This window comes from Stegastes partitus, unplaced genomic scaffold (assembly GCF_000690725.1).
Source record: "Stegastes partitus isolate 25-593 unplaced genomic scaffold, Stegastes_partitus-1.0.2 Scaffold743, whole genome shotgun sequence".
Lineage (NCBI taxonomy): Eukaryota > Metazoa > Chordata > Actinopteri > Pomacentridae > Stegastes > Stegastes partitus.
Genome location: NW_007578474.1, coordinates 279,593 through 292,267, shown reverse-complemented (window position 1 = coordinate 292,267; position 12,675 = coordinate 279,593). Strand labels below are relative to the sequence as shown.

The window sequence follows — 12,675 nt, the reverse complement described above, 5'->3', positions numbered from 1 at the left end:
TTTTCCATTTATTCATTCTTCTGCAAGGTGTAATGCTGATTTCCTCTGAGAAAGCAGCAAACTTTTAGTTTCCTACAGAGAAAACAGCATAGGTATTCTCTTTGCACATCAACCAGGCATTATCTTACTTTCTTCTTTTTTGTTTTTCCAACCCGATGGCAGATCACTACCACCAACAGTTGCCACAGCGTGTTAATGTTTTTCTTAGTGGTAAACCCAAAATTTGTGAAGAGTATAATGTGTTGATGCTCTGACAGCGTACGCTCACATTGCATTTGGGCAGATAACAAGTAGTAACAGTGTTGGCTGATACATTTCGCAGCATGTCCTTTGAACTCGTGCTGAATGACAACATGACACAGTGGACGCGCCCAAAATTTTATTTTGAGATTTTCAGAGATTCTGTTTGTTTGTGACCCATTACAAATATGTTTCTAATTAACATGTCTGAGTCATTTTATTTTATTGCTTCACTGTTGCTCCTTTTCAGCATATATTAGGTTGGGAAAGAATTGTCCCTCTGGTACCCCAGAAAGTGAAGGATAGGGTCAGATATAATGAGACAAGGTGCATTTTTTTAACCATGAGATTTTCCTAAACCTTACCAAGTGTTTTGGTGCCTGAACTGAACCAAACAGTGAGTGAAAACAAGACATTGATCTGAGAATAATGGTTCCCCATAAGACACAAACCTGAGTCTTCTAGCTAAAAGTTTGTTGTGGACGTCTTCCACCAGCTTCCTCTGACCTCCTGACATGTGCTTTGAGGTTCTTTCAAACTGGAAGCATTTCTGATTATGTCCTACTTTTTGAGGAGGAAAAAAAAAGTTTCTTTCTAAATGTAAATGAGAATAGAGCTTGTATTTGTTGTGAGGCAGAACTGCTCCATGAGACCACCTTATTTCACACAATGGCTGTTGGAATACAGCAATAAACCATTTGCCTGCCTTGTTCAGTTTACTCACTCCAGGTCAGAGCGGTTTTTGATTTGTTTTATCACTTGGGATGATGGGATCAGGGCACAGGGGAGAAAGTGACACAGTTGGCTTGTCCCAGTTAAAACCAACAATTGTTAGACACCAAAAGGCTTGTGTTTAGTGAAATACTCGTATCACAAGTTTTATTTGCCACACTTGTGAATGCACAAATGATCACTCTTCAGTCAAATTAAATATGGTTTTCTCAGTAAATTCCTAACAGGCACAGTCCACCCTGATTGTTCAGCGTTCTATATGAATGTTGGATTGTAACATGCAGCTGCCTGCCAGGATTGTACTGCAGCTCGAGATCTATCATTAGGTGGCTCATGGTGCAGATACAAAAGAATTGAGAGCACACAGGGTTAGATCATGTAGAAAGGCAATTCAATGAAGTGTGAAACATCCATGTGCAGGGGCAAGCTACAACAGCGCACAAAGGCGATGGATGCTGACAAAAAATGATAAAATAAACTAAACAAGTAGGAAGCAAGTGGGCAGGTGGGGTTATCACGACATTGAGAGTTTTTTTTCCCCCCTTGATATTGAAAAAAGAAATAAATCCGTTGGCGAGGGCAGCTTCCAGATTACACAGAAGTAAGACCTCGCTTGAGATGTTTAAAGCACAGATCCCACTAATCAATGCAGAACAGATCCTCTGTTATACAGAATAAGCTATGAAAGGTTTAATCTAGTCAGCCACTGTCATCTCCAGCTGGGATAAAACGATCCACTGCTTAGCATCAGTGAGACCCCTGGTTTGTTATTACATTTATACAGTCCACCCACGACCCAGTGCGAACAGTTGGACTGTTACCAGCGTCAACAATCTTGTGTTATCAGTCAGAGAGAGAGAGAGAGAGAGAAAAAAAGGCAAACATCTTATATTTTTCATAATCCAAGAAATGTCTCCGAAGGGCCTAACTGAGAAATATAATTATGTTTTATGCGAGACAACAAAGTAATGATTCACTCTCTCGGTCTGGCTCCTCTTCTTTCTCCCCTCCCTCCTCGCTGTCGGTGAATGTTAAGCTCATTTTTTCACCTCAGTTTCTTGTAAGTTTGTCAAAGTTTCAAAAACACATAGCAAAGTCTTTATTTATGTAAGTGAGGGACTATCACATCACAAGGAAAATATTTTATTTATTAGAGATGAGAAGTGGAGGTGAAATAGCTGCACATAAGAAATAGTAGCGATGTCTCTCACCACATTGTACGAATTTATTCTGTAAATTTTCTTCTAACTATTATCGAATCGAATGCACATCTTCCTAAGTTGTTTTTGTCTGAATGCCTTCTTATATAATCAGTCTGTTTCTGTAATTTCCTTTTCAGTTGTTGTCAGTAAAACAAGTTCATTAGGTATTTAATTTAAACCTTTAAGCTGTACTACTCAACATTTTTGCATTAGCAATGGCGTACATGACTGTCCGTAATGTAAAACCCTCCAGTGGTCACTTAGATCTTCTCCCATCCTCAACTTCATTACTTTATTGGTTTGCTGTCATGAAAGTTAAACAGCAGATCCTCATCTTAACTTAACTAAATATATACATCAATAGTAAACTAATATCCACTGTCTCTTAAAATGTACGTTTGTATGCATCTAAAATGCATTCTCAATTAGCTTTTCAAGGAATCCACACACTTTTGCTGTTGAGTTCATGCTTTACTGTCAACTTTTTTCAGTTTTTTTCAAATTCTATATTACCTGTGGTGTGAACCATCTAATAGGAGAAGCTTTAAACATGTTGTGAAAGTGTCTTTAAAAAAAAACAAAACTCAAACCAGGACTTTTTCCTAAACCTAGCCACATAGTTTTGGTACCGAACCATGCTTCTGACATATACTTTTAGCCCGAAGCATGATGTTTATTTTTGTTTTTTTTTTACTTAACGAGATGGCGTCTGCACTTTATGTAAAAATGAAATGTAGGTCTAAAAATGATGGTCCTACACAGGATGCAAACTGCAATCTCCTGGGTAAAGACCCTGTGTCAGACGTACACCTCCACCTCCCCATGTGGCTTTTACAAACTGAAGGTTTTTCCTATGAAGTCGTACCCTATGGGGGGCAAAATCTGTTCCTTTCAAAACACAAATGAGCATGCACTTTACTACAATAGGTATGCAATTTTTGTGAGACCAGGTTTCAGTATTGAATATGAACCAGCCAAACTACTGGATGCAGCACAGCACATAAAATCCTTTCCTCCAACGTGATGACATTTGCTGCAGAATACATACAGTAACTCGTTAATTAACAGCCTAATGTGGAATAAATTGGAGTTGTTAAGAAAAGTTTTCCGTTATATAAAAAGTTTTTCTTTACCTAGAAAGGTTAAACAATTGAATCCCCAACACACTTCTTATATGTTGAGAGCTGACATTTATTTTCTGTCCAAAGGGCACCTCCTTCCAAGTCTCTGCATTTGCTCAAGTGAGATCATGACGCATAGATCTGCAAATAGACGGAGCTGTGCATCCTGTCATCTTTCTTACGGGCAATGTTTTGTTTGCACATACAGTACGTCGGTGTTTTTGCGGCGTACAACTTGGCTTGTGATGTACCATTAGTGATGTGTGTGATGACAGGTCAGTGACCTCATGCTTCTTTAGCGCAGACTGGTCCTCACACTGCTCTTATTTTGAATCACAAGTCCAGGGGGGGTGATGACTACACTGTTCGTCAGATTCTTGTGATGCGTTTAAGGATTCTGGTTCTGAATCTAACAAAATTGTCGGGCATTTCTGTGGACAATGTGATGTTTTCTACATTTTTCAGGTACTCTGTGTTGTTGTTGTTGCTGTTGTTTTTCAAAGCACACCATTAAAAAGGAACTTTCTAAATATCAGCTCCCATAACTCAAGACTTGGATAAATATTTACATTCTGAAGCATTTTCTGAGGAAATCACTCTATAATGGAGACAATAAGATGACAGCAAGAACCTTGATGAATGTGTTCCATGAAATAGTCGTGACATAAAAAAACAAAGTGATTTTCTCCATTCTTAGATCTGAAGATGTTTGGATGTACTAGACTCCTCTGTGTTGTCCTTGTTCTGTTGTCTAGTTTGTTTGTTTTTCTGCTTAGAAGCCCCCAGCCTTCACTGCCTCACTTTATTTATACTCCTGGTAATGTTGGAAGCATTTGAAAAGCTCTTCACACTTATTGACAGCAGCAAACTAATTACATTTAGACTTTTCACTTCTACTTTAAGGACATAACGTCAATGAAAAAAACGCAATAATTTAAGACCACAGATGCTATGTTAAATGAACCTGTGCTGTTGTTTACTTGCACAGTGATTTTTGCATATGAATATTTAAAATTAAAACATCTGCTTGCAGAAGTTTTTAATGAAAGAATAATTTGAATGCGCTGGTTCAGTGGAGCAATACGCAACAGCTGTAGGATACATAGGTTTTGTCCAACATCTTTGTATTTTTATGGCGTTGCTCGTTCATGTCTGAAGTTTTGATGTAGTTCTTTTGTTGATGTTTGGATTGCAGGAGTCTAGGTGGAACTATCTCTTTTCTTTCCTGGCGCTGCCGGCAGTGCTGCAGCTGTGCGTGCTGCCCTTCCTCCCCGAGAGTCCTCGCTACCTGCTGATGGAGAAGAGAGATGAAGCCGGAGCAGAAAAAGGTATTACACATGCCGGTCTTCACTCAGCTGCATCTGCAAAATGCGTCCTGGCCGCCACACCAGGCTCTGATGTCTCAGAATACATGTGCGCTTGTAATGTTTGAAAAGCAGCTTTCTGGTCTTTATGACAACCAACTGAACATCTATACACATCTGAAGCTTTAAAAAAAACCCCAATAGATTATACAAGGGTAAGACTGCCACTGTACCACTGCACAGATTACCATAATATCACCACAGGGGAGTGAAAGAGCTCTGCATACCTTTTACAGCATTTTAAGATTTCACACCAGCGTTTCAATGTGCAAAACTATTGTTACTATTACGAGATGAGCTCCCACTTGTTACGATGCAGCCTCTAGGGTCAGCTGGATGTAACAAAAAAACAGTTGTTATTGGTGGAGGTAAAGAAATTTAACATAAATGAACACAAACGGTGATAATACAAAAAAAACAAAACGAGTGGATGTTGCTGAAATCAATGAAAAATACAACCATATACCAACACTGCTAACTGCAGCTACAGTCTTCACTAAGACGTAAGTAACTTCCACACGAAGTCGGCAGCTGCCAACAGATGTTACGAAAACATAAAGACACAAAACAAGATGCACCAGGGCGAACACGTTAAATCCCAGCCACCCTGACTGAGAGCTTGGTTGAGGTTTTAGTTCCAGGTGTGGTGATTGCTGGGGTCTTGGGGGAGGGACCTGGGAGGGACCTGGGTGGTGGACCAATCCAGGGTGATGGGAGGTGGGGAGAACAAGGGCTGAGAGGAGGGTTGTGTCCAAAATCATCCACTCACTCCCTACTCACTCTATAGCAGGGGTCTCCAATCCTGGTCCTCGAGAGCCACAGTCCTGCATGTTATAGATGTTTCCCTCTTCCAACACACCTGATTCCAATGATCAGGATCGTTATCAGGCTTCTGCAGAGCTTGATGATGACCTGATCATTTGAATCAGGGTTGTTGGAAGAGGGAAACATCTAAAACATGCAGGACTGTGGCCCTCGAGGACCAGGATTGGAGACCCTGCTCTTATAGTACGGTGGCCCAGAAGTGTCACAACAAAACAAAAGCCACAGCACAACCAAATTAACCACAACACAACACAATTAACCACAACACAATAAGCCACAACACAACCAAATTAACCACAACACAACACAATTAGCTGCAACACTACAAAATAAGCTGCAACACAACACAACGGCTGCAATGGAAGTTGTTTTTTTTTTACCTGGAAGTTATTCTGTGAAGTGCGCAACGCCACACGAAGTGGGCATAAGTAAGTAAAATACTGATAGTAAATAATGTTTACTAATAGCGCATACCAAGATTAATGGACACTATTTGCCATCAGTATTTTACTTATTTTCACGTTATTTCAAACAATCTCCGGCTTCTGCCGACTTTGTGCTGTGTTGTGGCTTTTGTTTTGTTGTGACACTTCTGGGCCACCGTACATTAGGGACCACTACATAGTGAACTATGCAGGGAGCACCTCGGCAAAGTAACATTTTGGACACTACTCGAGCTATTAATTACGTCGCTTGCTAGTGCAGCAGCGGCGTAGTGCAAACACATGACATTTGCAGTTTATTGCATAGCTAAGACATGGGCAAAATAAAATTTAACAAAACATAAATGCTAAATTACTTTTTAATGACAAGTTTTCATGCTCTCATTCGTCTTTCCATTTCCTTTCACGCAATGCATGATGGTCCATATTGCTTGGTTAGTGACCATCGGCTACTTTTCATGTTGCATTGTGGGATAATTTGAGTGCACTATATAGGGTGTAGCATTTGTAACTTAGCATTCTGACAGCACTACAAAATGGAGAACGCCCCATATAGTAAACTTAGTAGGGTATAGTGGGTGATTTCGGACACAGCCCAGGTGTAGAGCTCCAGGTCCACCATCCCTATGTCTGCCAGGTGTGATCTGGAGCTGCTCTGTAATCAGCTCCAGTCTGCAGAGGCTGCACAAGGATCCACCACAGGAGCAAGGCGGCCCAATCACCAGGGGCCGGAACAATTAGCTGCACAAATCTTCATGTCTATGTGAAACAATAGATTCTTTCCTTTTGAACACAAATTGCTCTTTTTACAAAGTACAGAAACAATTAATCACACGCTCAGCTCTCAGACACCTCATACGTTCACATTATATCTGAAATGTTCGGCAGTAGCAGAAATGGGACACATCTATAGGGAAGGTGGTGTGAGTTTAATAACCTGTGCTGGCAATTTAGAGCACATAATGTTTCTCTCCCATCCTATAATTACGACGGCAATGGGCTTTTTCATGACAGGCGTTTTGACGTGCCACAGTGGGAACATGTGGAATTAATAACATTCGTAATAACTTGGTTCCATCAACTGTCCCAGTAATCCATGGTGGTGAACCAGCATTTACTGCAGCAGGACCTCGAGTTTTTCTGTGATTTTGTCGGACCTTCTGCATCCTAAATCCCATCCAAAGTGTCGTTTGCACAACTTCACTAAAAGGCAACTCCAAATCAGAGGCGTATTTGAGAATCCACATGAGGACAGAGAAATGAAAGCAATCATAAAAGCTCATCATATAAATTCTTTAAATATTAGCTGCAGTTATTCTTTTTTTAAAACCCATTTTTTAAGCCTTTATTTTTTTTCTATTTCAGCAAACTGGCACCAGTGAAATCATTAAAAGCCTGATGAGAAAACCTTCTCAAATAAGATCTTTTTATTTTCAGAGTTGTGAGCGCATTTATGGACAAATATACTCAATAAATATGTGAGATAATTGTGTCTTCAGGAAGACGCAGTTATTTAAATCAATATGTTTCCTTCTGTGAAGATTCAATTGACTCACAGAAGGAGTGTGATTTTTCATTTAGATTCATCCAGTTTATGTGGCTCATGTCTCCCTTTTACCTCCTGCGTCGCGTCCACGTCTATTACAGACGCCGTCCTGTGATTTTCTGATGTTAAACTGCTGTCAAGGACAATGAGTTCAGTTACCAAGGAGCACGGTGATTTTTAACTCCCCTCTCCAAACTCCAACTTATGCTCTGATGTAAATTATAAAACCATTTCTTACTGCTGTTTGTATAAACTGAGGCTTCCATTCATCACTTAATAGTGAGTATTTTGTCTCCAAACACATCAGTAGTTACACAGAATGGTGTGACGCTCGGTTAAACGTACTGAGTAATGTGTGAGTACTACGTGAAATAATTTGATCCTGTGTTCGTTTTGTGCCCCTATATGAGATTTTAAATCCAAAAATACACGGACAGCATTCTCTGTTAAGAGGCTTACACATGAAAACTGAACTAATGCAATTAACCCGCGATGACCCACACTTTGTTTTTGCAAAACCCTTTAATCCTTCAATTTGCAGTTGCTCAGTGTCCAAGTCAAAATTGAACATTGCAATGCTTTGTCCCAAACAAATACAATTCTGCTCATGTCTCTTTACTATTTCATTATTTAGAAATGGTATTATATCACCTCCCTGTTTTATTTTTAGGGATGATTTTTTTTTCACCTTTAACCTTTATTTGGATAGAGATGGATCAGAAATGCTGGAAAAAGAGCGGATGAATGACACGCAGTAACTCCAGCTGGGAGTTGATCTGAGGACTCGACCGCTTTCAGCATTTTTAGGCCACGTGGTGTCTTCCCTCCAACCACATGGCCGTCGGGTCGCTCTGTCTCTGAGTTTGTATTGAACAAAATCAAAGCGAAACACTTGGAAATAATTTTAATTTAGCTCAGTTATGCTCGATTTCCACTTGACCGAGTTTTATTCGCTTACACGCAACAACACCGGAAGCATCATTTATTTTCCACGTTCGTAACCTTCACCCAAGGAGCTTAACTTTAACTATTTCTCAGCGTACTGTGGATCCCAGGTACTTCATCACGCACTAGCAAAGTTGTAAGCATCCAAACATATTGATGTTGGGTTTTTACAACACAAGAAGTCTTGAAACTTTCTCCCTCTGCACGGATCTCCGAATCGACATCTAGGGCGATCTTGTGGAATGTTAAAATGTTGTGACACGAAAAGAGGCTCAAACTTTGCTCGAATTGCACATGCTAGCGAAGCGTGTCGAAAAGAGTGACGTCAAACACGACTTTGATCGGTTTTGTCTCTGGGGGGGTTTGCGCTCTTTGATGTGTGTCCATACATTATGGATGGGAACTCTCCAAGGGTTTGGTAGCTTGTGTTCTTTGTGAAATTCAACATCCTTCTTGTTTCTTTTGAACTCAATGTTATGCAAGAGTTCAGTGAGGTCTCAGTGTGATGGGACTTTAGATAAAACAGTTTTTGTGATGATGAATGATGAAAATCGTCATCCGTTGGAGTTAATTAATTTTATTCTGCGGCATTAATGATTTTAGAAAATGATCTGCATGGCTTACTTTGAATTACTACTTTTTTTTAAGCACAGTAACTTTCCAGCAGTACCAAAAAGAATGCAAATGCATCCAAAACATATAAAACAAAATGGTTTGCTCCGAACAAAGGAGCATTAGCAAAGAAAAAACTGATTACGTGACACGTATACTTGCTGAAATTGCGGACATTTTGTGTGCCAAGGTGACATCCAGATGTCATCTGTTCACTTTTTCTCATTTATTTGAAGATAATAAACTCTTCATAGTGTCTGATAGAACTTAGTATGATATCAAAAATTGCACATAATCTACCAGGTGTTATTCCTAGAAGCACATAAAAGGTGCTTTAGATTACACTGAGGTACAAAGTCATATCACTCTTACAATTTAGTTTGTGGGAAAGTTCAGACACGTGTTATGCATATTAGAATTAAAGAAGGACTTTTGCACCTTGTTTTGGATGTTAATGCTATTTTATGATACAGTTCTGCAATTGTGGCTCTGTGAAAGTGCATTCTAATTTAGCCGTGTGCGGTTAATCTTCCAACTTTATTTTAAAATTCAAAGACGATGCTTGTACCGCTCTTGATGGAGCACTTTTATTTAATTATTTTTTTTTAAACTCACTTTCTCATTTTGCCATCTGTCTTTGTTTATTGCTTCTCTCTCTAAATAAATAATCCAAACTCAGCTCTCATCAGCAAATTGGAATCAAGGAAATGTGTTTTTTTCCCCCTCATTGTTGTTACTGAAACAAAACGTGAGCAAGGTACGTTAACAAGCTTAACAAAAGTACTGTGTGTCCAGTTTAAAAGTTTGCGAGTTCTGAATCTATTTAAATGCTTAACTTGCTTTTGTATTGTGTTATTATGTGCTTGGAAGAATGTCCTCCCAGCGTTACAGAGCCGCTGACAGTGATTGGCTCTGTGAATAACCCCTTAAGGAGGAGATGAATGGTTGGGTAAAGGACATCCTGGCTAGACTCCCTTCACATCTTCCCAGCTACTGTCAGCCAACATTTTGTTGGCACAATCTTGCACAGCGCTGCAGACCCATGTTGCTGGCTTGTGTTACAGCGCTGCGATTGGGGGAATTGTTGTGAACGCACACAAATCTTGAGGGCTGGCCCTGTAGTGTCCTATTATCATCACGCAGTGTCAGACAGGAACAGCATGTTCTCTCGCACCCTGTCTTGTCTCCTGTCATGTCATGTATCTGCAGCGGTCCTACCCACCATTTAAAGGTTACAGAGGTTGAAGATGAGATAAATTTGTAAACGAAAGACTGTCAGTGCGATTGCTGAACTACTCGCGATTTTGTGATTGCTTTGACTCTCAAGTATTCAGTCTGAGTCCATCTCCTTATTCAGCTCCGACCTTACAGATAAACACAGAGCATGCGTTTACTTTCTTAGCCTGCCAGGTGTAGAGCTCTAAACTATAAAGTATAACACGAGGTCTCACCTTCTCAACACACCAATACAGTCCTGGCATCTGATGCGTTCCAGTATGTGCTTGTTTATTTTCTTGTATTTTCTCTCTGTAGCAGTTTTCAGAATGGTTGGTAGATGGGGTGTTAGTATCTGTATGATTTCAGACGTATCAGACCCCCTGTGAAGCTGTATTCTTGACACTTATTTTATTTTTTATCACCCCAAAAAAGCCCCCATAGTTGCATGGAATGAACATGGCCACTGTGGTTTATTTTGGGTCCATCCAAAATGCACCATCGAGGTGTTAATCCACAGCTGAAAACAGTCCCAATAGTCCAAATGAACCATTTCCTTCTGTGTGAGTGACATTTGCTAAAGATTACAGTGTATGGCTGTTTATAAAATAATCTATTCTAGATGAATTAATTTTACATTTTCTTTGAGATATGCATTTCCAGTAGGAGCTATAGGTCGTAGGGTCAACAGACAAGACAGCACTAGTTGAAGAGATAAGCTACGGATTCTTCATTTTAGCATTTTCATGTGCCTCGTTGACATTAAGTGAAATATAAAATAACACCAGCCTCATCCTTTGAATTCCAACAGCTATCCCTGCACCTTAACATGCTAGTCAGTCCCTTCAGACCATCTCTAAATATTTAAATTTTCACGCCGCTCCATAAGGGCTTTCCGCTGTGTCGAAAGGTTCTTGGTTGCATCACATCCACTCCACCTTGTGACACTGCGAGCGTCTGGTCACAACAGTGTCACGGAGTGGAACCCCACTGTCGGCCCGCGGGGAAAATAAAATTGGATGCCTCAACAGGGACACTGACACTGTTGGACATCCTGCCATACTCCTACAAACATCAATATCATGTCCTACTATTGCATGGACAGCCCCAGCGTGATTGTGGATTAAAGCAGGTTTCCATATTTTCCGTCAGCAGGGAGAAGCAATTAAATACTCATTTACATGTGCAAATCTAGATAATAATTACATTGAGATAAGATTTCCCAGAGGCAATTACTTGTAACTGTGGATTATCTCAGCATGATGGCTGTTTTCCCTCCTTTCTGAAGTTTGTTATTGTCCTCACATCACTGTAGATTTTTTTTTTTTAAGTCATGGTATTTAGATTTTGCCATTTACAGATTGTGAAGTAAAAAAAATCAGTTTGTTTGAACATTGCACAACCTGCAGCTGAATGAACTTACCTGATCTGGTCGTGGCTCATACAAAGTGTGTTTCAGGGCGAGAATTCAAGTCATTACCCGTTGGCTGAAATTTTCATTATAGGGAGGATGTAGAACTTTGCAACAGTCGAGAACGGTACCTGCTTCGCACGTTTGATGGTATTTTACATTCAGAAATCTAAAACTCCACACAGAGGCTGATTGTACAGTGGATTTTAAATATTATATGACCAAAATAGCTTGGTTGTTTAGTATTTTTCCTGCTTTTTTTCCCCCCATTTTCTGTTTCGAAGTTGTATTATATCTCATTTTAGTTTGTTTATTGCTTCTTCTGCACTGAAATGAAACAGTATTTGGGACAACGAGGTCAAACAACAGCCACAACATTAAAACCACAGACATGGGGAGTGAAAGACTTTGATCAACTTAGATGCTGGCGACCTTCCCACTGCAGGACAGTGTGCCCCTCCACACTACAAAAACTGCTCAGAATTGGCTCAAGAAACACAACAAAAAGCCCAAGAGGTTGACCTGACCTCCAAACTCCCCAGATCCCAATTTGTTTGTAAAATCTGTTGGAACAAACCTTTTCCATGTCAGCTCTGCACCACAAAACCTGCAAGTCCCAAAGGATCAGACAGGACACCCTACAGAGGCCCTGTGTCACCTGACAGGTCAGAAGGGTTTTGGCAGAATGAAGCCTATAGGGTATGAGGCAGATGGTTTTAATGTTGTAGCTGTAAAACAAACAGCTTTTTTGGGATATAATGTTCCCACTCTTTCTCTCTTTTAGCATATCAGTGTCAGAACTCAACATCCCATCTTGCACAGTTGCATCCACACACTAAGCACACACAGGAACACACTCACAGAATCCTCAGACCTGTCAAATACTGTACCAGGTCACCCGTGAGACATGCAGGCTTTAGTCTGGCAGGTCTTACTGTGTGTCGTGTTGTCAGTGTGCTGCTGGACTCCCACATCCTAATGACCTGATTTCAGCCCCTGACCGTCGGGAGAGATTTGCT

General features: G+C 40.2%; 1 protein-coding gene across 1 annotated transcript in view; it reads left to right on the top strand.

Annotated features, from left to right (window-relative positions):
- The window catches only part of slc2a9l2 (solute carrier family 2 member 9, like 2), a 124,982-nt gene that overhangs the window by 36,245 nt on the left and 76,062 nt on the right, over positions 1–12,675 (top strand). The window contains exon 7 of the mRNA XM_008291448.1: positions 4,491–4,623. Coding sequence (XP_008289670.1) covers positions 4,491–4,623 — 133 coding nt within the window. The remainder of the gene's footprint in view (positions 1–4,490; positions 4,624–12,675) is intronic.